This window comes from Diaporthe amygdali (genome assembly GCF_026229845.1).
Source record: "Diaporthe amygdali strain CAA958 chromosome Unknown NODE_6_length_1560011_cov_65_102424, whole genome shotgun sequence".
NCBI lineage: Eukaryota > Fungi > Ascomycota > Sordariomycetes > Diaporthales > Diaporthaceae > Diaporthe > Diaporthe amygdali.
The window spans coordinates 398,343-423,656 of NW_026517026.1; the positions used below are offsets into that span (position 1 = coordinate 398,343).

At 50.5% G+C, this 25,314-nt stretch overlaps 9 protein-coding genes across 9 annotated transcripts; 5 read left to right on the plus strand and 4 right to left on the minus strand.

Moving 5' to 3' along the window:
* Positions 1-734: 734 nt before the first annotated feature.
* On the minus strand, positions 735-2,522 carry J7T55_000872 (uncharacterized protein; the record flags this gene model as incomplete). Its single annotated transcript, XM_053140132.1, has 4 exons — positions 735-1,789; positions 1,862-2,015; positions 2,115-2,255; positions 2,328-2,522. 4 exons carry the CDS (start codon positions 2,520-2,522, stop codon positions 735-737), a joined length of 1,545 nt encoding a protein of 514 aa, XP_052996522.1.
* A 557-nt stretch (positions 2,523-3,079) lies between these two features.
* On the plus strand, positions 3,080-4,257 carry J7T55_000873 (uncharacterized protein; the record flags this gene model as incomplete). Its single annotated transcript, XM_053140133.1, has 3 exons — positions 3,080-3,255; positions 3,370-3,823; positions 3,913-4,257. The coding sequence occupies 3 exons, from the start codon at positions 3,080-3,082 to the stop codon at positions 4,255-4,257; spliced, it is 975 nt and encodes a 324-aa protein (XP_052996523.1).
* Positions 4,258-4,838: 581 nt separating this feature from the next.
* Positions 4,839-6,375, minus strand: J7T55_000874 (uncharacterized protein; the record flags this gene model as incomplete). Its single annotated transcript, XM_053140134.1, has 2 exons — positions 4,839-5,653; positions 5,745-6,375. 2 exons carry the CDS (start codon positions 6,373-6,375, stop codon positions 4,839-4,841), a joined length of 1,446 nt encoding a protein of 481 aa, XP_052996524.1.
* A 989-nt stretch (positions 6,376-7,364) lies between these two features.
* Positions 7,365-10,044, minus strand: J7T55_000875 (lcohol zinc-containing; the record flags this gene model as incomplete). Its single annotated transcript, XM_053140135.1, has 3 exons — positions 7,365-7,612; positions 8,897-9,813; positions 9,923-10,044. The coding sequence occupies 3 exons, from the start codon at positions 10,042-10,044 to the stop codon at positions 7,365-7,367; spliced, it is 1,287 nt and encodes a 428-aa protein (XP_052996525.1).
* A 1,463-nt stretch (positions 10,045-11,507) lies between these two features.
* Positions 11,508-12,605, plus strand: J7T55_000876 (uncharacterized protein; the record flags this gene model as incomplete). Its single annotated transcript, XM_053140136.1, has 2 exons — positions 11,508-12,355; positions 12,479-12,605. 2 exons carry the CDS (start codon positions 11,508-11,510, stop codon positions 12,603-12,605), a joined length of 975 nt encoding a protein of 324 aa, XP_052996526.1.
* A 387-nt stretch (positions 12,606-12,992) lies between these two features.
* J7T55_000877 (serine threonine protein kinase) lies at positions 12,993-18,780 on the minus strand (the record flags this gene model as incomplete). The annotated part of the gene is made up of 6 exons (XM_053140137.1): positions 12,993-16,146; positions 16,507-16,898; positions 16,978-17,035; positions 17,121-17,535; positions 17,593-18,430; positions 18,757-18,780. The coding sequence occupies 6 exons, from the start codon at positions 18,778-18,780 to the stop codon at positions 12,993-12,995; spliced, it is 4,881 nt and encodes a 1,626-aa protein (XP_052996527.1).
* A 211-nt stretch (positions 18,781-18,991) lies between these two features.
* Positions 18,992-20,739, plus strand: J7T55_000878 (uncharacterized protein; the record flags this gene model as incomplete). Its single annotated transcript, XM_053140138.1, has 2 exons — positions 18,992-20,198; positions 20,270-20,739. The coding sequence occupies 2 exons, from the start codon at positions 18,992-18,994 to the stop codon at positions 20,737-20,739; spliced, it is 1,677 nt and encodes a 558-aa protein (XP_052996528.1).
* A 671-nt stretch (positions 20,740-21,410) lies between these two features.
* On the plus strand, positions 21,411-23,011 carry J7T55_000879 (uncharacterized protein; the record flags this gene model as incomplete). The annotated part of the gene is made up of 5 exons (XM_053140140.1): positions 21,411-21,526; positions 21,597-22,263; positions 22,336-22,387; positions 22,447-22,925; positions 22,991-23,011. 5 exons carry the CDS (start codon positions 21,411-21,413, stop codon positions 23,009-23,011), a joined length of 1,335 nt encoding a protein of 444 aa, XP_052996529.1.
* Positions 23,012-24,237: 1,226 nt separating this feature from the next.
* Positions 24,238-24,870, plus strand: J7T55_000880 (uncharacterized protein; the record flags this gene model as incomplete). Its single annotated transcript, XM_053140141.1, has 2 exons — positions 24,238-24,693; positions 24,754-24,870. 2 exons carry the CDS (start codon positions 24,238-24,240, stop codon positions 24,868-24,870), a joined length of 573 nt encoding a protein of 190 aa, XP_052996530.1.
* Positions 24,871-25,314: the final 444 nt, after the last annotated feature.

Below are 25,314 nucleotides of genomic sequence, written 5' to 3' on the forward strand. Positions count from 1 at the left end.
AATGGAACAAATGGACGCCCTTGAGCCAGCCGCTGGCAGCTCCTGTAGCTGTTTCGTGCTGATTGCAGAGGGGCTGTGCGAGCACTGCAATGGCTCGTAGTGTTGCTGCATCAAGTGTAGTGGCAACTGACGTCGTAAATGGGTATGGATTTGTGGCTGTCCCAGTGACTCCAGGGTTTAAACCCGAGGGACCTGTGCGTTCGATGAATACCAGATGCTCTCAACTCTTACATGCACTTAGATAGGCAGCTTGAATACAACACTTTTCAAACCTCCTAATTTGTAACCATACGTTGACTTGTACACCTGAGTGCCTATCGGGTTCTTATTGTACTGAAAACAAGGGCGCACTTATTGCGCAACTAGAACGCAGCTTAGGAGTTGAAACACCCTGACGTGATACACTCCATAATAGTGCAACCGCATTGAGGGCGCGAAGCCTGGTAGCAGCTTAAAACTATAACAAGGAGGGCGAAGAAGGAGAATATTATACAGTGCTGTAAAAGTCCACAGGGAGATCACTATGAGCGTAATACCACGTTTACTATACAGTGTTATAGATCACAAAAAGACTCTGCTGTTTATTAACAGGTCACTACCTCACTGCCTAGGTAAAATCTTGCCAAGCTGCGTTCACATTGCCCGAGGTCGTCTCATTGCCTTCAATGTTGCACTTGGGCTTATACTCTCGTCATAATAGTTAAGGTGTCTTTTTTTGGTCTTATTCTCTGTGTTCATGCCGGAAGCCTTTTAAAAAGGATCGGCGTCGCCATATCGGGTGTGATCATAAGGTTTCTCCGGCCATCCGCTGGGCGCGCCGTAACTCCATCTGGATACTTGATGTCATAATTTGTGAGCAAGTAGATCAAGATGAGCTTGATGGTTACGTCCGCCAGGAACCGCCCAGGGCACGCGTGGGGCCCACCGCCCCAATTAAACCAGTCGTCAGAGGTCGAGGCAAATTGGAACTTGCTGGTGTCGAAGTGTTGCCGCTTGTTAACCCAGCGACTTGGGTCGAAGTTGTTCGCATCCGCCCCCTGCGCATCTGGATCCATGCTGTGCTGCAGCGAAGTGAAGTTGACGGATATCCCAGCCGGTACGGTCAGGCCATCCTTGAAGGTGTAGGGTATGACCACAGTCCTTTGCATGGTCGCCTCCGTGAAGGGATGCATACGGTGCGTTTCCCTCATGAAGCTGTCAAGGAGTCGCAACTCGCCCAATGAATGCCGCGTCCATGTCTGCTTGCCCTGCAATTCTTCCCTTTTGACACGGTTTATCTCGTCCTTGATGTCCGCCAAGGCATCGGGGTGCGCCAGCAGGTCAAGAAGCACTGAGTAGCCGATTGACGACGTACCGTGCATCGAGGCGACCATTGTGATAAAAATGTTTTGGACCAGCTCGTCAGGGGTTACTTCCTTCCCCCTGGCCCGGTGCTCATCCATCAGCCACTGGATAAAGTCATCGTGCTTCTTGAAGCTCCCAATTTTTCTCTCTGACACTGCGCTTCTGAAGGCGGCCTGGCGCGCCTCCAGCTCTGGGCGGATAAACTCAGCGGCTTGTCGGCGTACTTTCATGACGTCCTTAACTTCAGAGCTGAAGTATTTGGCGGCCCAAAACAGCCATGGATGATACTTTTGCCGTACGACTCCAGGCGCTTTCAGTGCAGCGTTCAGATACTGTAAGGAAATTGCCGGCCACTCCTTGCACAGCTCAGGGCCGACCATGACACGGGCCGACATGTGGGCGAAGAGATTTAATATAATAGGATATATATGAACGGGTGTCCATTCTGAGTGGGTCTAGGTTAGCTGAAGAGTACGACTAATGATATAGTAATTCATAGTGGGGTCGTGGGGCGCACCTGGACATTCTGGCATTTTGTGCTCGGCAGCTAGAAAACACTGCTCCTGTATAGGCCCGACAAGATTATTCAGTGCCCTATTCAAGTTCAGACGAGCTGCATGTTGGACCTCTTCCGTGATAGCTGGGCCGTTCACATAGTTGAGGATGGAAGCCTGAGAAAAGACTGTGAGAACTTCGCGGTGAAAGAGCGCGTGCGTTGCAACACAGACTGTGCCGTCCCCGCCGGATCAGATAGGGAAGAATAGACATACCTTCTCTGTGTACAGGGGAAGGCTCAACTTGTCCTGTGGCGCATTCCTTACTTCTTCCATGTATCGCACAGGGAGAAAGACGAACGGGCGACTGGGGTCTGCGTGATTGCGCATACAAAACGGCTGTCCATTCTTGAGATACTGTATGCCGATGTCAGCACCCAATACACGACGTGTGTGAGCGGGATGGAAGGCCATGGAGAAGAAACTGACCTTGTCGTAGCCTTCCCTTAGAAGCTTCCCCGTGTCACTTGCGTATCGCGTTTTGGACTCTTCCCCGTCCCCGAACTCAACGAGCGGGATGCCGAGCGACGAAGCTGTCACTGCTGGATAGGATCGCCACCACCAAATTGCATGAATTACACAAAATGCAGTTGAAGCAAGGACGAGATACACAGACGAAGCCATTGCTGGAGGGGGGGGACCTTGGTGCTAGTAGACAAAGAGAGCTTGGGATCGTGAAACGAAGGAAAGTCGGACCTAAGACTTAAAACGGAGTTGGTATCTGGATCTCGCACCAACGCAAGTGCAGAGTGGGACTAAAATGTGTTGGTTGATCGGGCTGGGAATTGACCATACACGGGGCCACGATTTGATACCGCTTATTCCTGGGGTTAATGTCTGAGGGTTAGGGTTAGTTCAAACCAGAACCAGAACCTCTATATAATTCATTGCTCTACTTGTGCAGCTAGTTCAGACCTACTCAAATGTCACAGGAGCGCGAGAGTAAGCAGCGGCGCGGGGCGCACATCCTCAGACACAGTTCTTGGCGAACCCTGCAAGCCATCGGCCTAAAATGTCATCTGACAATGAGAAACTCGTGTGGCTGTTTTTCCCCCTCAATCAACCTACTAATAGTACTCTCAGTCTGTCTACTAATTATGGCACATCCGACCCTGAATTTAGTCGCTGCATCATCAGCACCATCAGTACTTCTTTTAACTGAGCAGCCCTCTGCTCGAACAATGTCAGGGCAACCGAGCGACGATGTTTTACGAGGCGTCAATCTTGCATTCTTTGCCATCACGATGCTGCCTATCGCCTTTATGACATTCATCAGCTTTTACCGCGTACCCCGCGGTAAAGATCCGGCGCGGATAGCCTTCACATACCTGAAGGCCATGTTGCCGCTGGCAATCTTGTAAGTTCGATCTTTTAGGATCCGATACGGGGTCTTTGAGGCTGTGGGACTGCCGTGTCCGGTGGGTTCCGAGTGTTGGTCGGTTGCTTGCTCTATCTGACTTTCAGTGTGTAGTGCACTCCTCATGTATACGATATCAGGAGCTCTCATGTTCATAGATTTCGATCACACCGACGTGGATTGGTATGTCTTCTTCCGGGTTTCCTTTCACATGAACCTGCTAGGAGGCCTCTTCTCGCGCGTTGTTGATCTACTTCTTGTTATGACACTGGTGGAGGTGGGCAACGGCTTCCTATTTTGCCACACGGAATCGAGAACGATCTTGCAGAGGGTGGTGCGGTACGCTGCCATTGTGTCATGCGCCATTCTTGCCGTGGTCGCATTTGTTGGCTTTGGCATCATAAACGCTTTAGTGGCGCTCTCTTCCAGCCCCGACGAAAAGCTATGGAAGGCGTACGAGAAGTTGTATGCTTCCTCCAGCATCCTCCTGTTTATTTGGGCTGGGATTCTGGTGGGTTTCTCTGCGCACGTTTATAACGAGGTCAAGCGCAATAGTGTCTTGAGGAATGTGAGTTTCCCGTGGCTGCTGCAGCCTGAAGCCGGTGCAAGATATCCCTTGCGCGTAGTATGATCTTGCTAACTCAACCGCCATCGCAGTCCTCAATGCTGTTCCTCTACGCCGCTATTCTTAACTTGTTCACTCGCTTGTACTCCCTCGTCTACGTGTCTATTTTCCTCCTAGCGGGCGTCAGGATCTATGCTCCGTCTAAGACCTACACGGCCATCTTGATTGCCGGCCCAATCCTCACTGCATGGGTGCACGCCGCCATCGTAGCTATCCTAGTCACCATCGCCGTCCGTAAGCACAATGGATTGTGGAGCACCGTGCAGCCGTGGCTCGGGACGGAGGAAGAGAGCTCCCCTGTTCTTGCCGCAGACCCCAGTTTCACGGGTGTGGACGAGCAGTTGCCGGAAGAATCTAGCAGTGCAGTGCCTAACTAGGCAGCCTACAGTTTTGGGAGGGTGTCGGGAGCTTTTTGGGAGTTTCAACAAGTCACAGATCCGGCTTTATACTTCACAACGCGCTTTCTCAGTGAGCCTATTTAGGTAGATTGCGAGGCCCTCATGCTTACAAGGACTCTTTACCCTGCAGGACTAGATATCCAGGCATAATCGATGTGAGACGTGAAAGATCGTGTTGACTTCATACTTCATTAATTAGCACCGAGACAAGCAGCCAAAAATAAAGTTCTGAATATAGAAAAGTATGAGATTCTGCCAACTCATATGCAAGCCTGCAGTCCCTATAATATCTCTAGCTATAAGCTAACTAATATAACACCATCAAGTACTATCTTAAAGTAATTTCACCCTATAACTCAAGCCTTCATAATAATAAATTACGCGGTCCCTTCATACAGTAGTAAACGCTCAAAGACCTAGCGTTAGATAGGTATACAATGCCGATAACATCAGATCTATGAATACAATCGTTTCTATCACCTTAAAACCATTAATTACATTCATATTACTTATATTGCTAGTATCTAAGCATAGCGGTGATTTGAGCTCACAAACCAGGTTCACTTGCGGTGCTGCTCCACTCCCCATGTGTTCCACGTAGTCTCAGTCTGGGCCTGGCTCATCGCCGTTGGACTACTGTCCCCGCGGCGATCGGCTATGGGCGGAGGCGGCCGCAGCGCACCCTCTTCGACGCCCCCACCAGTGGGGCCGCGGGTCTGCTCCTGCTCTCGCATCCGTTTCTCTTCCTGCATCTGTTTGACCCTCTGCACCAGCTTCGGATCGAGTGGCGGCGGCACGGCAGCCCGTCTGATCTGGCCCATCTCGCTGAGGATGCTCTCCCGCTGATCGCCCACCACGGAGGCGGGCGACACGGAGGGCACGGGGCCCAGGCCCCGGAGGCTGGCGGCGCCGCTCGACGCGACGCTGGCCCGCGCCGCCATCGGGTCGAGCATGCGGCTTGCGTGCCGGTCCATCCACCTGGAGACGGCGGCGTCCTTGGGCGATGAATCGTCTCCTGCTGCCGCGCCGGCGGCGCCGGGGCTGGTGGTGGATTTCACCTTTTGCACCTGTCGCCTGAACCAGCCAGGCGTGGAATCGCTCCACCGCGACACGCCTTGGTCGGCGGTCCCGTACCGACTGGGGTCGTCGCGTGGTGGGATGAATCCGCTGTAACGCGTTGAGGGAGCCATGGTACTGTTGCCACCCTCCGCCTTGTAGGCGGCGGCTATCGCCTCATCCATGATGCGGATGTCGGACTTGGGACCGCTGCCAAAAGATTCCTGCCCAAAACTCTGATCGGGCTCGTCCCGGCCGCGTCGCCGGCGGTACAGCTTCCAGAAGAGGAAGGCCAGGAGGCCGACGCCGGCTAGTGATCCTGTTCCAGATGGGTTAGTGTGATGCTTTTTCTCGCATCGGGAGCAAGCAGCCCGACTTCGGAAGGATGATAACGACGGAAGTCAACGTACCGAAGACCGCGATTGCGGCCGTGGCCGCGGGGGGCACACCGGTGGACTGGCGGCTGAGGCCGGCTCCATTCTGAGCTCGTGGGGGATCTGTGGTCTCCCCTGCAGCTATCGGTGTGTTGATGGAAGACTGGCTAGTGGTTGACACCGTGCTGGATTCCAATGTTTGAGTTTCCACTGTGGGCGCGGCAGATATGATGGTCTGAGTATCTAGTGTGGTTGATGCCGGAGGTAGAGTTTGACTTTCCAACGTGGCTGATGTTGTCGTCGATAGAGGCACAGCTGCTGAAGTACTAGCCTCCGCTGGAGGCGGAGTCACAGTGACTGAAGGCGGCGGAGCGATTGGCGGCGGCAGTGGTGAAGGCGAAAGTGTCGTTCTGCCTGGAGGTGGTGCCGTTGAAGAAGCTATCGTGCTCGAGCTCCCGGATGTGGATTTGGCTTTGTCTTCGTCGTCACTCTCGTCACCCGAACTCTCGACGGCCTCGTCTTCCACTTTTTTCTCGTCGTCACCACGACGAATCCTGCGACGGCGAGCAGCGCTTTTGTCGGTCTCAATCCTGGTGATATCGCGTTCACGAGTCTCGTTTCTTCGCTTCATGCGGCGCCTCCTGGGCATCTCATCTCTGTGCTCCATGACGACGGAAGCCGAGACCTGTCAAATTTAGTCGAACGAGAATTGGCTTGGCCTCGAATACATCAGTTGAAAGGAAAAAGTGGAGGGGGACATTCTGCAGTGTTATAATTCAATATCATGAATTTCCACCATCCATCCACAGATGCCAAGGTTCGCGTGCAGTGTTGTGATACTCTCCAGGTTTTGAGTGGAACAAGCCCTAGCGCTTCGACGGGAGCGTCAACATGGAAGCGATGTAGGCACCGGGGCATCAAACAGCAGTGCTACGTCCATGTCATTCCCGGAGGCCGTCAAGTCTGTCAAGTCTGCCACCGTTTTCCGGATTAGTTGATGTCCACGGCCCTGGGGTTCGCAGATCGCAACGCGCTTCAGCTCTCCGTGCCCCACACCCAGAGTGTCACTTGAAACGATTTCGGTCGTTCGTTCGCCGCCGCCAAGACGTGCCCATATTTCTTGACACAAGCCTTCGCTAATGGTGCACAGTTGGCCACGGTACCGGTTGTTTCGAGAGACCGCTTGAGACATCGATTGACTATATAAGACCCTATGAAATCAACTGGTAGAGTGGAGCACGAGCAACATGCTCCACCATTCTGAGCCGTCTCCCTTCCAACACGAGACCTCTTGCCGCAATGAGCCTTCTGCGACCTGTAAGCGGGTAACGATGCGTCTTGGCGACATACGGGGGATATGCCCTCTAACAATCTTGAAAGAGGCACCGGGCGAATGCTTTGAAATCCTACCTTTGATGGGCGATGGAGAGTCCATGTACCGCCGCGCTCTGCAGACGCCACCGATGGCGGCTAAAGTGCCTTGATTGCTCAAGATTGCACTTGTTTGAGGACCATAGCAAGAAACTTTACAGGGACTATAGAAATCCCACGCAGAGAATACAAAGATGTAGATATTATAAGACATAATAAAAAAATGCAAATATTTACAGAGTAAAAAAATAAAAAGTATAAAGGTACATAGTGGTCGCTGACGGTCTATCCCGCGGTCTCGCGGACACGCACGGCGGGGATTCTGAAGTCACCACGGCCCAGGTCTGGGAACTCATGCCTCACTCTGCCATGCATGCCGACCCAGCCGTTGACTTCTGGCACCGGCAGGGGCACAGTCTCGTAGGCCGAGCCGCCGAAATGGTCTCCGATGAGATCACCGAAAATGCCCCGGTGTTTGGTGGCGTTATATTCCTTGTTCCGGGTATCGAGCAGGGCCTTGTCATCGTGTTGGGCTGGGTTCCCGCGCTGGGCCCATTTTCAGCCATTGCAACCAATGTTTATAGTGTCATCGGCCAATCTATCGTGTCTCTGGTGACGAAGAGTAAAAAGACATTGAGTCGGAAGAGCAGCCGTGAGGGTTCAGCTGAACCCGAGAATGCACAAATGGGCCTCTCTAAGCGCATCGCTGATGAGGAGGCTTTGACGATTGAAGCGGCTCTTCCCTTAGATTCATTGATTGATACTTCAGAGTACATCACACGCACTGATGATGTGGTTATCACTCATGAAGAGACAGGACACTCATGGAACTAGGGTAGAAAGTTGACCGCGGGTTTGGGAAGGGGGGGGGGCATAAGCGTAATGTCTTTGCGTTTACACATGTTGGTCAAACTTTAGCTGCTGAAAAACGTTCCAACGTCTGGGTCCTCAAATCCGGTAACAGCGATATGCTTAGGAACCGATCTTTATAGCCTCCTGTATAAGTCCGCTTTCATACGTGATCTGCATGTGCAGTCTGTACAGTACCACTTCTCACGTCTCTGGGCCGAAAAGTTCCTACATTTCTTCGAGATAGATTTTCTGCTTTCCACACTCCTCCTGTATACTGCTGTACTTAGGTAATCTGGTTCCACCAAATCCATGGATTGAACAGTGGCCAGCCTTCGACGACCAGTAGCGAACCAGTAGCGAGCTTTTCATACAAGAGTTCTGAAGTTTAGAATACTCAATCGATGTTATGAGAACATTGAATATTCACAGTGATTTGCGACTTTGCAGTTTTACTGCCGACCCTAGGTTATAGTGAGAACGAGCAACAACAGGAATAGAATAACTGCCAGCCCTTCGATGGACTCAGAAGTGCATTGGAGAGAGAGTACCAAAACGCAGAAATAGAGGTAAAGAGTAGAAAAGAGGAGTATCTAAGCTCGGATCAGAGGACAAGATTCACAGGTGCACACATTACGTACGAGAAATTAAAAGAATGTGGGTTGGTTTGTATGTACGGTAAAGACTGTGATTTGAAGTAACGCCTTTATTGAAGTTCTTTGGTTAAACCTTCCCTTGATTACTTGAGCTGGAAGCCTACCTTACGACCCGCACCAGTAGTTATATTTGATTTTTATCATACAAAACTCAAAACAAAGATAGACTATAGTAGATACTTTCATTGCTATGAATATAGTTGAATTGTTATCAAACTCTCGCCATAAAGGGCTCTCGAGGTGGAAAAATTATAACAGCGGTTTAAAATCAGGATAAGTTTATTTAGTGTTGCACACTAATTAAAATCTTACAATGTTGCTGTCCGGGCTTAGCCAAAACCTTAATTCCCTTCTCAACCAAATCTTGCAGCTGAATCTTGCTAGTAACCATTGCCTCCGGCTTTATCTTCCCATGTCTAAGGGCCTCGATAACCTCCTCCCAGTCCTTGTCCTGGTAGGCGATCGAGCTCACCAGGGTCGCCTCTTTGTACAGATAAAGGTTGAGGTCCACCTGCGGCACGGGCTCGGCACGGATGGCGACGTTGACAATAGTACCTCGCGGCTGTAGTGCCTCTAGGGCCGTGCTAAGGGTGACTGGGAGCCCGGCGCAATCGAAGACCGCATGGGCGCCACCTGCCCCGGATAGCTCCCGGACCGTGGCTGCAACATCCATGTCGGCGGGGGAGAGGACGTGCTCGGCGCCGAGCACCGCCAGCAGATCACGCCGCGCCTTCGAGACCTCACTGACCACGATTTTCGTCAGGCCCTGGGCGCGGAGGGCGAAGTACACGGCACAGCCGATTGGGCCCCCGCCCGTTATGAGCGCTGTCGACGTGGGGGTCAAGTCTCGCACAAGGCGTGTCGCATGCCAGCCTACGGCAAGGGGCTCGACCAAGGCCGAGACCTGAGGGCTCGTCCCCTGGGGGAGGCGGAACACCGTCTTCTCCTCGACGACGGCCGACTCCGCCAACCCCCCATTGGCGTGGATTCCCAACCAACCCCAGTACTGGCACACATTGGTGTGCCCCGCGACGCAGGCATCGCAGGTCCCGTCGTACAATGACGGGCGGATGGCCACGAGGTCGCCAACGCGCGCGCGCGTAACGCCTTCCCCAATCTCCGTCACCACCCCGCCGAACTCGTGGCCGAAGACGATGGGCATCTTCTCCTTGGCCAGTGGGTGCATAAAGTCGGTCTTTGTAGCTACGGCTTCATCGAAGTAAAGATGGCTGGCCCGCGGATTGGGTTAGCTTACAAATTCTGGGCAGAGGTATAGTAGGCAACAGGGCATGGGTACCGCAATTGAACATGACCGGCGGGGTCACTGGGCTTACACACATGTCGCTGCCGCAAATGCCAACATATTCTGGTTTGAGCTTGACACAGCCTGGCCGACAATCCGGGTCGGGGATATCATCCAAGCGGATATCCCCAATACCGTAGTATCGGAGCGCACGCATGATGCGAGACTGGCTTGTGAGAAGATATTGGTTAAGTGGGAAGTTGGGTTCGTAGACATGAACCAGCGGAAAATGCACAGGGAAAATTCTCTATATGCCGACTCAACTGAGACGGGACGTAGAATCACTGACAACAGAGAACATATAGAAGAAGATAGAGGAGTAGGACAAAGCCCTATTGTTCTTATACAGGAGGCCGCGACGCCGACGGGAACTACGTGGAGCATCATGCGGGGCCCCGCATCTCCGTTCCCGTGACACTGTCCCAGGGTCTTTATTCGGCTATATGCTGTCTGCGCTGAGGGTACGTATGTGAGACGTATTATATAGGCCCCAAAGATGTCTCAATCGCTCTACCGTGTTGTGTGAGTGGATCACACAGCGACGCCCAACTTGCCTATCAGAACACTCACCAGTAAAATACCTAGGTCCCATAACCAGAAAGAAAACGAGCATCAGTCCAATATGACAATGCGCGCCAGCGAGAAGTACAATCGATCTCTTGCCCTTCCCAAAGGTCGCGAATTCAAGGGGTTGACCTCCTTGACCAATTCCTAAAACAACTCGAGGTTGAAGTTGCCTTTGGCCTGCATGGCGGACAGTTGGATGCATTTCTTATGGGCGCCCACGACGCCGGCCGCTGTACAAGCCACAAAGTGTAACAACAAGACCAACAGCCGGGTCGGTGACTGCTTTGTCACCGCAAGTATGTAAAGGGCATGAGTTCGGGACGTTCGTCTAGGGTATTTCAGGCCCGCAGCTACGGAAGTTTTGCAGCCAGGCGGCGGGCAGTCGATTGTTGAACCAAAGGTTGCTAGGAAGTAGGCCTACTACCCCGCCTTAGCGTGACCACATCCTAGTGCATAACAACAATTGCGTAAAGTTGATCGGTTGCAAGCAATAATGAGCTGGTATTGGTGTGTGTTGCCTGGACTGGGTGGTCGAGGTAACGGAGACAGTGAGCCTCGTTGAGCATAGTTGAGACGCGCGTGAGTCAAATCAAAGATGAAGCGCAGAATTACCCGGTTAAGATACGATGCTAGGAGACTCAGTGACGATTACCTAAGTACAAACACGGCTGACGGCATGATTAGTCTCACCGAACGCGGCTTTCTATTGTCTCGCGAACGGTGCGGGTGTGGCGCCCGCTTGGCTTACAAATGTTCCTTTGGATTTTAAAGCATGTATTTAGTAGAGCAAATTTAGCCAATGGGAGTGCGCCAATGAAGCAAAAACCATGTGTTTGGCGGCGACAAAGCCTTATAGAATCGATTAATGCCTACTGTTTTAAGGTTAAGGTACTTCGCGTTTGTGATTTATCAAGGCACCTGGAATGGAGTTCTTGTAAAATATCTCAGACCTATCTAGAGGACTGCATTGCTATTTCCACCAACTTTGCTCTCTTGTACGACATTTATTGATTGTTGAGTTCCCCCGGAAACCATTTATCACCATTAATTATCATGTCACTTGCGCTCGACAATGGAGCGGCGGCAGCGTCGTCGGAGGCTTCCTTCTTGGGGCTCATAAGACGTCAATTGGCGAAGCCAATGGACCTACCGAAGGACTTGCGCCTGAATGACCAGGTCGCCGTCGTGACAGGTGGCAATGGGGGTCTGGGCTTCGAGGCATCGCGCCATCTTCTTCGACTCGGGCTCTCGCATCTCATTATGGGCGTGCGGTCCCAAGCTAGCGGTGACGAGGCCGCAACGAGACTGCGCAAGGAGTTTCCAGCGTCGAAGTTGTCGGTCTGGATACTAGATATGGAATCATACGACTCGTGCCGCGGCTTTGCAGACCAGTGCGCCGCACTGCCGCGGTTGGACATGGTGATCCTGAACGCCGGCTTCATGAAGACACCGTTCGCAACTGTATCCGGGACAGGGCACGAAGTTACCATGCAGGTCAATTACTTTTCAACCGCCCTTCTTTCGATCCTGCTCCTTCCGGTACTCACAGAACAGAAGAAGAGTGCCGATGGAGAGACCCGGAAACCCCCGGTTCTCGCCATCGTGGGATCTGATATAATGTGGTCGACCAAGGTCGAGACGGTGGGGCCAGTCCTGAATCAATTTGACGAGCCCAAGGAGTTCGCACAACCCCGCTGGTATGGCGTATCAAAACTGCTGCTGGCGCTATTTGTCTGGAGGCTATCGGTGGCGGTCAACCCAGACGAAGTCATCATCAACCTCGTCAATCCGGGAATGACGGGCGGCACCAGCTTTTTCAGCAGGGAGTCGTTTGTTGTACGCAAAGCCATCGGCTTAGTACAATTTCTGCTGGCAAGAAAGGCATATGTTGCGGCGACGACGTATGTAGATGCCGTTGCAGCTCGGGGGAAGGAAAGCCATGGAGCGGTCCTAAGCGATTGGACAATTAAGCCGTTAGTCCTCACCTCTTGTCCTTCATATTTCACGGATACTGACCAAAGTAGGTACCCGAGCATCTGCTACACGGCAGAGGGTACAGTGTTCAGGGATCGTCTGTGGGAAGAAACAATGGAGGACTTGAATTCGTACAGGGCATCGGAGATTGTCGCGGGTCTAAATGCCAATAGCTGAGTGGAATTTGCGGGTTGTCTTTGTTCTGGGGCATGACTTGTAGAGCTTATGGGATCCAAAACAGCTATTTCCACCTTGTGATACCACTTTGTTAGGTAGAATTGAGAGCATTTTCAAACATATACAAATCATTTGATATGGATAATTCATGCCTAGTCAGGCAAGTATGTGTTCTGGTTACGTCGTTGGCATATATGTAATCCAACCCACGTAAGTACATGTATATAAACGGACGAAAGTGTATTTGGGCAGTCTATTGTCCTACATGAGTGAATTGAATCAGAACAGAGGTAGTTCTCACTACTTCACGAGCAATGCTTGAACAACCCTTCCACTCAATCGTGAATATCCCGAGGTAGTCTCATAGACCTGCTTTAGTCGAGATACTTACGTTAGCAATGGAAACCATTCTCGCCAGTCCTCACCTCTGTTTCTCCGCCGCAACAAATACTGATCAATGTCGGCAGCATTTTTAGTCAACCAGGAATTAGCTATCCACGTGCCGTTCTCGTAGACCCGGAAATACCGAAATTCTCGAACATCGTTCGGATTCGCCCCCCTCTGGAGGAGAGCCAAACACGTGTCGAACCGACTGGTTGCAAGCGCGTGAACAATAGGTGGCCCAAGGCCAAGTGGTCTATGCTCATGGATGTCGAACCCGTGGTCGAGTAGCATGTGAACTATAGCTGTCTTTCCGCGCTTTGCTGCTTCACACAGCAGATTATCGTCATCTAGAGCCCCTGCCGAAAGAAGTACCCCAATGCTCTTCTCTCGATCTTTGGTAACGGCAAATTTCAAGCATGAGTCCCCATAGAAGCGAGTGTAAATGTCTCCACCGCTCCTGATCAAGAGATCAAGAAGATCTGGGTTGTCGCCTTGATCGAGGCAGCACCATATTGGTGGCATTCCTACCCTGCCCCGAGCATGCACCTGAGCATTCGGATCAGACCCATCCTCAAGTAATAGCTGAACCAGATCCAAAGACTCCTGATTGATTGCTTCCTCTAGTGGAAAGGCCCCACCCGGCATGTTGGCGTTCGCATCAGCACCAAACGTGAGGAGGACTGCCGCAGCATCAGATTGGCCGCTACTGATCGCACAATGCAATGCAGTGGCATCTTGGAAATCCCTCCTATCAACGTCCACCTGGGCGGTCTCTAGGAGGTCTAGAATCATGGTCACGTTTCCCCCCAAAGCAGCCATGTGCAGAGGACTCCGATACTGATCTCTGTCAGCCTGCTTCATTCCCTCCAGGGCGCTATTTATGTCTTTAACGCTTTCCAGGCGAGCCAGGAAAGCTCGCTCCTCAGCCACGATATCATTTTCACTCGAGGACAATGCTGAAGAGGGCCCGAACGGTGCTTCACTTGAGTGTGAGGAGCTGTCGACAAGGGCACGAAGCATTTCGGAGTCTAGCCCAAGAGGCCAGGGGTTCGCTGATAGGTCGAATCGAATGCCTTCGTGGTCTCCCGCTTGGTGCCATGGTTGGAGATTGTTTTGATTGGCCGGTCGAAAGACTTTTGGCTTTGTTTTGGATCGTTCCCCAGTGAGGTGATTTATGTATATCACCTCTTTCTGATTAGTTGTTTCTTCCCTCTTCATTGATTTTGGAAGAGACTCAAGCTCCCAATCCGGGGGTAGTCGCCAACGCAGTCTCATCTGGTGTGCACGATCTCGGATGCACTGCTGTGGGAAGACTAAAGATCCATTTCTGGATTCGATCGCCTGGCTCGTTATCAGACCCTCGTTCAAAGATCGCATCACGTTATAGTAGGCCTCGTACATCTCCGCCTCCTCTTCGTGCTGCTCAGCTGGAAGCGCGATGCTGGTAGCTATCCGTTGCGGCCAACTCCCGACGAGAGCTTTGCCATCCTTCATGGTTTGTGGTGCAATCTTAGCGTAATTGGAGTACTTAGCCAGTCGTGCGGTGTCGAGTTCTAGTTCCGCTTTCAGCCCATCCCAGTTGGGACTCAGTGCTCCATGACTGGTGAGAACCTCGACCAGCTCCGCAAGGTCTTCATACCACCTTCTTACGTCAAGATGGCTGCCGTTTCTGATGCTTGAAGGGATCTCCCTCCCAGCGAGCATGAAGTATGCGTTGTCGAGTACTCCATCAACATCCTGTAGATTGAAACCACGCCTCAACAAGAGCTTGGCGATCTCAACATGACCATAGCAGCAAACTGCTTGCATGACGGCATGCTGATTGAGAAAAAATTCGTCTTTGAAGTCTTTATCCTCGAGCAGTATGGTCAGTAATTCCACATCCAGCAGCTGCTCCAATCTAGTCCCCGGCCTGGGATGACACAGGAGTGATGGCAAGTGTTTCTCTGAGTGACTGAAATAGAATGACACTCCGCGGTGCTTGACAAGCCACCTAAAGCTCTCAAGGTGCTCTAGTCCACGTCTGGCGTATGTCCATAGCACCATGTTTACCAAAAATGGACTCTGACTTTTGAAACCAAGATCTGACTTGTCGTGAAGTATGCTATTCAGTTGCGCTGGAGAAAGCAGAGACGCAATCTCATCCGCGACAGAGATATTTCCTGTCAGTAATGCGGAGTTCAAGGCGGTCTTGCCGACGCCATCTTTTGCCAGGAGGTCTACGCCTGCTTCGACGAGCAGACTCACCAAACCTGGCTCGCGCAACTGACTCGCCACATAGTGAAGAGCAGTTCCATGCATCTCGTTCTCGAATGCCCCAAGTTGCTCTTTGATGAATTCCTTAAAATTGCTTACGAGAAACCTGAAGCAACGAAGCGATTTGTAGAAAATGCAGGTGAGAGATGCTGTTGGAAACCCCTTGCCTGGCGCTCCACTGGGGCCAAGCCCTGCAGGATCCATAAGATGCATCCTCAGCTCCTCCTGATCACCCTTGAAATATTGGAGGAACAATTTGAGGCTGCATAAGTTGTCAGTTCGCAACCATAGGCTTAATGAGCTGCTGGACCCTATGGGGATGGCAGGATTGGCTCCTTCTCGAAGGAGGAGGTGGAGTGTCTCTTCGTAAGCACGCTCATACCCTCCACCATGCAAACAACGTTTCTCATATTCCAGCAGTGGACACTCAGGCACTGTTTCCAGGTAGTAGAGAGATTCTGAAAGATCAGCCGTAGATAACTCCCAGATTCTCTGGCCATCACGACACATAGGTGGGTTGTCTCGATGCACCTGAAGGAGGAGTTCGGTGACCTCATGATATAGATATAGACAGCTAAGTCTAAGCGCGACGCCAAAATCGGGTATCATCTCGTTGGTTTCGATGTGAAGACATATGATTGCATTCGCAAAAGTTGGTCTGCCGCACTTGATAGCAGCACTCAGTGGGGAAACTAGAGACGGTAATGAAGGCAGCACATCCCCGCGAAAGATGTTATCGACTGTGGATGGAAGCTCACCAAAGAAGTCAAGCTTGGCGCCTCTGCGGTAGGCGTCACGAGCGAGCCAGGCAGCCTCGTCATCTGGTAGTTGCCAGAAGCTGTGCAGCAACTCAGGCATGGCTTCGTCGAGATCGACAGGCGTGACTTCTTCGGTCAGAAGCCTGCGAACTTCCTCGGTAGCTCCATGAGAGACGGCCGATCGTAGTTTGGGCAAAGTATCGATGATCGTACGAGGCGGTCGAAATAAGGCTGTGGCCAGACGCATAAAAAACAAATCTGTGGGTAGACTCGAGTCACCGTTCCCATCAATTGAGTTCCTGCTTCCCATTCTTTCGTAGGCCCATGGTCGCCCTGAAATGAGAGTCTGAACTAGTTGATAATGCGATGGCCATCTAAGTGAAAGAACTTGACCGGCAAACTTGCAATTCGAAAGTGCAAGCAAACTCAGAAAAAGTCGCACTGGGAGCTGTGATTCAAATTTGGTTCCCTGAATCGATAGCGTGGCTAGACGGATGGATAACCCGTCCCCACTCTTCGCACTAGATACCAATTGCTGAAGCCTTTCTTCTAAGGGCTTTTTCGAGTCTTTCAAGGCAAGCGCCATGAATTGGAGACGAGATAATCCCGCACGGACTTGGCTTTCATCTTGACGAATTTTCCTTTCAGAACTAGGCTCGCGTGGGTTTAATTCTCCTCGTGCAAAGAATCGTGTCGTGTGTGCGACAAGCATGGTATGGTAATCCTTAGCGGACATGACAGGTGGTAATTCCGCCGGCAGGTCAAGCTGTGACGTCGACTCCATAGTTGGCGGAGTCAGATATTCCAGAGCCATGGCAGTTTGGTTCTGAAATACATCATACATCTGGTCCTGTCTTGCTAGTCTGTATGGCAAATCTTTATCACAGAGGTCCTGCTGTAGTTTGCTTATCAGCCATGACAAACACCATACGAATGCAGGAAACCTGGAACACGTGAACTGGGGTTGTACCAACCTGATCTGTGAAGTTGGTAACCTTAGCTTGGTAACTCTCCTCGTACTCGACTTCAGCTCTACAGCGATGGTCAGCTTTTCACACCACGCTTGAAAACGACCCTGGATTTTTACGAAAGCTTAAGCATGGCTGGGAAAACGTACTCGATGTTGCGACCGCAAGCTGCAGCAAGAGTCCCAAGACTGGATAACAGCCCTTTTGTATCTGGTCTCAGCCAGAAATGAGCTTTGAGTGATGGTGACAACACTTTCAGAATATCTGTGCACATCTCGCTGTCGGTCACAGCCAAAGATAGCCTCTCTCTCAAAACAGAAACAACATTGGGGCTGACATTCTCATCATGTTGACTTTTGAGACACCAAAGAAGGTCCTGAAGCTCTTGTTCACTGAGCTCGGTGGATCTCTCAGACATCAGAAAGCATGAACCAGCTCGGTTGCCGTCTCGATCACGGAAACCTCCCGGTAATGATGCCCACAAGCTTCCAGCCACAAGGCCATACGAGTAGACGTCCGCAAGCTCGTAATCAATCTCAGTATCACGATTCACGACTTCGGGAGCTGACTACAGAGGCGTGTAGTGAACAGGCCCAGCGACATCCGGTGACAACTGGGCACTTCCACCGAAATCGATGAGTTTTGCAATGATCTGTCGATCTTGGCCGTGATATTGTGCAAGAACCACGTTGTCAGGCTTGAGATCCCCATGCGTGAAACCAGCCTGGTGGATGACCCGGAGGCCAACTGCGATATCTATGGTTATGTGCAATTTCTGAGTGCTGCTTATTTCGGGTCCCATCGCTTTTATCAAATACTCTAGTGAACCACTGGATCCTTGCTCCATAGCAAGTGCAGGGAATGGGTGGTCGCGCTGCCAGCCAAGAAATAGGAACTGAACAATATTTGGGTGGCCCCGAAGCTTTGAATGTCCCAGGATCTTTATTTCTCTGACTATGGCATCGTAGACACGTCCGCGAGCCAGTTTGGCTGAGAAGCTTCGCTCAAATTGCCGTGAAGCGAATGTTTTCAGTGCCAGATGTGTACCTTCAGGCACTACCCAAGATGTGCCATCCAGTTTGTTGGTGATATACTGAGATACTTGCGCAGTGAGTCCGCGGCCGAAGGTAACAAGCTGTTGCGGAGACTGCGTGAATGAAAAGTCAACAGACGGATAGTGAAGGGCCACATCGGGTATTCCAGCTTCTTTCGCGGCAAACCTGACCGTTAGGTAATTCGACAAAGGACCGGACCTGGCGGTGCTTTCGCAGGCGAGCTCTTTTGACGACGCAGCAGGGGCTAAGGACTGCCCGTTCGTACGACTGGAGAGCAGATCCGCCCTTGTCGATTCAGACCAGGTCAAATCTGCCTTTCGAGAACGGCTGAGTGATGCTTCAGTAGGGTCGAAGAGGTCCATGATGGTGACTGAGCCGAAATCTGTGTGAGAGTGGTCGTTCAACTGTAAAGGTTAAATGTTTGGGATTCTTGAGTATATTCTGCTTGCCTGGTGCATTTGTTGAGATGTATGGTTGGTTAGAACCTACAGTGTCCGCCTAATCATCCTTGGCAGGCCCAGCAATCTGCGACCTTGACATTACTTATCGTGTACACAAAAAGAACTTGCAGATGCTCAGCCACGAGCACATGCAAATTCCTACACTAAAGTCAAGGCACAGTGCCACGTCAGCACTGTTGAATATCATTCTCTAGTCAAAATATGACCCGATCTCTGCCCCTCTACCCCTCTGCCCCTCAGCTAGGCAGCTGTGCTGTGGCTTTGCTTACCGTACAGTTGGTTGGTATCCACATGCATGAAACGTGTGTCCAATGGCTGGAGCTACCGGAAACGGCCCGGGCAACAGGGCATGGGCCATGCACCCGAAGTGAGGAGGCCTGGGTAGCACACCATAGCTAATAAGGGTCAGCCTTCCTTACACTGACAATGCCCCTTCTCCTACAATCTTGATCACATTCGTTCTCCCTGCCTTTTAAATCATAACAGTGGTTAAAATAAAGCAATATGGAACTTTCTGGCCTTGTTATCGGTGTAGCTGGGATCGTCCTAGCCTTCAAAGGTGCTATTGATGCAGCTCTTCTCATTGAGACATTTCTTGACGATGGGAAGAAGAGCTGTGGCTACCTAGCTCTGAGATATCTTATCGAGAAGACACGTTTGCAGCTCTGGGGCACACTAGTTCAAGCAGACGGCACGTTCAAAGAAGATGACTGTCTTCTCCTGGATCGACCAGAGTATGTCAAGAAGCTTGTAGTTGGCATCCTGGCAGAGATCCAAGAGCTTGTCAAAGATGCCGAAAAGCTGGTCACGAAGTACGACATTGCTACGCCTCAACAGCCGGCCCAGAAAAGCTTTAATGTGGATGAGAGTCTGCGCAATGCTGTTGTCTCGCCCACATCTCAATCATCAAACTTGCGTTTCAAGCCCCAAAAGAGGTTCATGTGGCAGATCAAGGGAAAAGAGGAGTTCGAGGAGACTGTTGTGAAGTTTGGAATGCTTGTCGATAAGCTGGAGAGCATCACACTTGATCCAGCCAAGTCCCATCTTCTTACACAAGCAGTCGCTCCCAAGGCACTTGTACAGATCAACAATCCACAGCTGCTCCAAATCCTCGATGACCCACAGAACAGTGTCGACAGTATTCTGGCCGCTTCTGCGAGGATTAAACTCTTCCAAGCCACATTTTCGCCTCTGTCTACCAGCGTTCCAGATATCATGGACAAGGATCGGTTCAAACTTTTCAATGAATCTGATAAGTTTGGGAGTTTTCAAGACCAAGGATCACGATTCCCTGTCTGGGTTGAGTGGAATGTCGTGGAAGCAAATCATGCTGCCAGACAATATGTAAAGAGGATCACTTGGCTAGGGCAGCTTCTGAAACAGATAAGCGAGCCAGCCCTTCGACTACCGAAATGTCATGGTATGTTCGAAGATCATGAGTATGAGATCAAGTTTGGGGAGAGGAAAATTGGATATCTATTTAGTCCTCCAGCACCCAGTCCTACTCAATCTGGCCAAAGGGCATACGAAAGTAACCTTAAAAAGTTTCCACCAAAATCATTAAGGGAGCTCATCATTGCACGCCAGAGCAGCTCAGACATTCCAAATCTCGGAGACCGCTTCAATCTTGCATTGGTGCTGGCAGTCGCATTCAGCCACTTTCACGCAGCTGGCTGGCTGCACAAAGGTCTTCATAGTGGTAACATTCTTTGTAAGTTGCGAATCTATGCTTGATCATGCTCTCAAATTTGTCTCAGAGCTTGCTGATGCCGTGAATCTCAGTCTTGCATCACGTAGATGATGATTCAGTCGCTGGACCCTCCCTGAGTATCAGTGAGCCGTTCATCTCTGGATTCCAGTTCTCCCGGCCGCAGCAGGAAGCATCTCTCTCGAAGGGTCCCCTTGAAGATACAAAGTTGGAGCAGTACTATCACCCCGAGGCCCACAAGGGATTCACGAAGCAGAGGGATTTGTATAGCCTAGGTGTAGTCCTTGTGGAGATTGGTCGCTGGGCCCTGGTTGAATCCGTTTCAGAAAGCACGCGTCGCAAGCTCAAAGACCGCAATGCATGGCAAAAATATCTTCTGGCCAAGCACGTTCCAGAACTGGGCTGGCGTATGGGAAGGAGATATCAAAGCGTCACCAGGACTCTACTGCAAGGGGGTCTTCCAGACGACGACGACGATGATGTTTTATTTGAGCAGGAGTACTTCAACAAAGTCCTTCAGCCTCTGAGTTCGAATACAGCTTGAACAGGTCTTGAATGAGATTGCTCGCAAGAGTCCGATTTTTTCTGCTCGTTCTGTTCATTTAGAATAGTGTCTTTTACGACACTTTTACCTGTTTGATTACAAAAACAGTCTTCTTCGCATACATAGGTCGCCGGACCTTGTTGATATCTAGCCCTTGTCCGTGCTATAAGAGTCAGGGGGAGCCCTTCAGAAAAAACCATCATCTCATGGCCAGTGTATCTTCTCATACGAGATTGACACTGCAAGGTTCTTGGCGATAATGGCCGAATCCACTGTAAATCCTAGGAACAGGGGTATCAACCACTTACTATGACCGATTCGATATATCCAAATGCACCCTATACGCTACCACCTTCCCAAGCTGGGCGCTAAGCCCCGGTATTTGAGCTTGGCTCTTTTTTGAACTGCCGCATTTGAACCATTCATCATCGAATGCTGGTTCGACGCACCGGTCGATTATCGACCTTTATAGCATTGGAGAGGAATATCTTCAGCGATGGCGTTTATAAATCAACATGCGAAGCTGCGCGATGCTTTGATTATCAGCTGCACGTAGCATATATATGACGTCCTCTTTGCTCCTACAAAGCCTCTTCGTATCACGTAGAGAATAAAGTTGTACACATTTAGCGGCGTTGTGAACCTAGGATTGTTTGCATCGGACGTCTAAGATGCAGTTCACACGGGTCAGCAGCCTGAGCCTCGCCTTGCTTCTGAGCAAGGGGACAGCTGGGCAAAAGCCGCTGGTGGACTCAGCATCCTTACAAGCAGATATTTCTGCAGACAAGTGAGTGAACCTCAAGTGCTTCTTGACTGTTGCGTAGCCTTGAACACAGATCTGACTCACGAAATGATAGCCTGCGCGCGGACCTGGTGCAGTTCGACCAGATTGCAACCGCCAATGGTGGCAACAGAGCATTCGGCTATTCGGGCTACGATGCTTCGGTCGACTTTGTATGGAGCAAGATCTCCCAGCTTGACGGCGTGAGGGCCTGGAAACAAGACTTTCCCGGTGTCTTCAGCCGGGATTCTGGAGCCAATCTGACAGTAAATGACGTCCGTTATGAGGCTTTCCCAGTCTATACCTCTCCATACACGCCCGCAGGCGGACTGACGGCTGATGTCGTCGTCGGACCTGTAGGCAGTGCAGGCTGCGACATTGAGGCTTACGCCGACCTTGATGTCAGCGGCAAGGTCGTCTTGGTCGAGGCTGGTGACTGCCCAGGCGTGCGCCGCGGGTTTCTTGAGGGCAAGGTCGTTCCAGCTGCTAGGTCTGGTGCCATCGCCGCTATTATCTATAACAATGTTACCTCGAGGCAGACTTCTGCAGGGTTCTCGAGGTCAGACCCGAACGACATTCCTGCTCTGTTCATCAACAACGCCCCAGGATTGGAGCTTAAAGGGAGAGTCGAGTCCGGAGAAGATGTCAATGCCACCGTGGTGTCCGTGGAGATCACAGACACTAGGATCACCCAAAACGTTTTCGCTGAGACTGTTGAGGGTGATCCTGAGAACACGATTATTGTGAGCTCACCCAGAAAGATCAAGTCAAACATACTGTTACGGAATACCACGTGCTGATCAGGATAATACTAGCTTGGAGCTCATCTTGACAGTGTCTCAGCCGGTGCTGGTCTCAATGATAATGGTACGTAACAGCTGAGAACGGCGTAGGATTTCAGAAGGTCTTACTCATTTCATTTACAGCATCTGGGTCGTCACTTCTACTGGCACTCGTAACCGCCCTGTCCAAGTATAGCACCAAGAAGCGGATTCGATTTGCCTGGTGGGGCGCGGAGGAGCGAGGACTACTCGGATCGAAATACTACGTCAACAACCTGTCACCAGAAGAGAGCGCCGATATCCTGGCCTACCTCAACTTTGACATGGTATCCAAGGGCTACTTTGGCGTATTTGACGGTGACGGCAGCACGCACGGTGTTGCTGCCCCGCCCGGGTCTGGTGCCATCGAGCAGCTCTTCGTGGCCGACTTCGCTTCCAAAGGCTTGCCGGTTACACCGGCCAGTTTCACGAACGGGAGTGACTATGCTTCGTTCTGGAAGGTGCTAAACAAGCCCATTGGTGGTCTTCACACTGGGACTGGGGTGGAACAAGACCCGTGCTATCACGCGCCTTGTGACGGCATCAACAACCCCAACATTACGACGTTGACAATCAACACCAGGGTGAGTGCTTGCATACCCACGCGGTGGTCTTGACTTTTACTGACTTCAATAAATGCAGGCCACAGCTCATGTTCTTTCGATTTTAGCTGTCAATAGCACATATATTAGCCTTTAAGTTATCAATAATTCCAAGCATAACCTCAACTTTAACCAATAGAGAAGACGTCCGTGTAGTTTGTACGCATGATGTGACCCCACGATCAAACAAAGGAGGACTTTCAAAAAAGGGGCCTGATCACTAGCTACAATAAGTGCCCCTTTACAATTCGTAGACGACTAAAGCGCCCTCATGAACCAACAATACATCGGCCGAGGACATCACAAAAGGTAATCTAGGGAATCCGACTTCGTCGATGTGTCCACGAGTTTCTCCATTTTCTGGCTTTGGACTATACATTCGCTTGAACTAATCCATTGTCATTTCCTAAAGGCGGCATGAATTATTGTGACTATCTACCAGGAAAACACCCAGGTTAAGTTCCGTCCAGGTAAAGCCCTAAGGTGAAAGACTAAGCTTTGTGCAACTGTCCGAAATTGTCGTTAGGTTATTGATGTGGATACGCACGAATATTTGACGGTCCAATGTGTGATCTGAGTATATAAGACAAAACTTAACAGTTAGACCAGAAACATATGCTGCTTGAATCAACAATTCTTTGAAATATATATTAACTTTTTGGTGGGGGTAATATACTCAGATAGAAGCCTTGGTGGAGCTTGTTACGTCTTATTTAGAGGCAAGTAGCCCTATACCTATGTACATAACTAGGGAAGGTACTGAAGATTGCTGCCGAGGCTTCCCGAGGTTGCTTTCAAAACTGTCATTGGGACTTTTTCAACCAAGTATAGGAAAATGTGCGGGTTTTGAATAGCCAGCTTCTTTCTCTTCCAATATACTATCTATCTGCTTACGCCTTCTGATTAAAATCGTTTTGGATTTTGTGATCGAAGTATAAGCTATAATATCTGAAGAAGACTATCGTGTGGTGAGACTTACTGAAGATAAGAGGCTAGTGTAGTGCGGCGCTGAGATGGCGTTTAACCCTGCCCCTGTGTACGGTACCTGCACGCCCATTAAGGGTATGCCGTCTTGAGGCGTTGCTATAGGCAGCTTGTGGGGCTGTCTGCCTGTTGGTTACCGAGAGGGCCGGCTATAATTAACAAATTTGTTGCCTGGAAACATAAGAATAGTATTTAAGCGGTGGTGTGCTGGTTTTGACACAATATCTCAAATTATCCTGCTGTAACCCACCAGCCTAGGCACTTACAACGCCACCTTCTACCACAGTCTACACACAAATTATCAAGCAAAATGGGTGAAGGCCCTGTTGTTGCCATCATCCGTGGTCTTAAGGTTCACATCCGAGTTCTCGACAAATTCCTGTACAACAATGGCTGCCATAACACCAAAGGCTATCCACCTTTCTACGAGCAGGATCCGGACGAGTTCTCAACACTTTTGCGTACAAGACTCAGTGGAAATAATGCGAAGACAAGGTTATTCATTCCAGCAAGGACGGACCATAATCAAAGCAAATTTGGCTATATAGCCTGGGCATACGAAATGGTATATGCGCAGAAGGAGGTCTGTCTTGAAGAAGACCTCCCTGCGGATCCTCCAAAGGGATGGGATGCTCTAAAGAATGAAATTCTTTCATTCAGCACCAGCGAAGACGCGATTTCGGAGGCATCCGGCCACGGAAAGACAGGTGTCTTCGTTATCGTTTGTGAGGAGAGGAGCTACACTCCACCGTCTATTAATCAAAGAGTACGTGCATTTCTCGTACTTCATTCTCTTTTTGAGCTTTCTTACTAACTATCGCACTAGCCTTCTCACTGTGACCAATGCGAAGCCATATTGGACTCCTTTATCGATCGCCAAAGGCATCGCATGACTAAGCACGGATCGGAGGAAGGCTTGGACCCGCTGCCAGACGACGAATAATTACGTTAAGAGTGTAATTACTCTAGACACCATGTGCAACTGCATGTATTCAACTGTTAAATGGTATATTTTCCACTAGTTGGAATATACTAATCTGTCCTATCTGAAGCTTCAGATGTTGCACCAGCTGAACATACGCAACCATATCGATCACTCCTCCTGACCGCCTATTCACCACTTAACCAGACTAGTGGGCGGGATTCCAATCTGAATAAGTATTCGCCTTGATCAGTGTAATTAGTGATTTAAGTAACAAGAGTGACTTTAATTGGATAGGCATGTTCTGGTTTCTAGTCTACCAATCGAGGGAGTTAGCAACGACTGGTATCTATGTAAAGCCCTTCGCGAGAATCCGTCTGGATATGGTCCTGCTTAACTAAGACTGTCGATGTAGCACCGCCTGGTAGTGCGGCTGTTACGTTCTGCTGTTGGAGCTTTATAGGG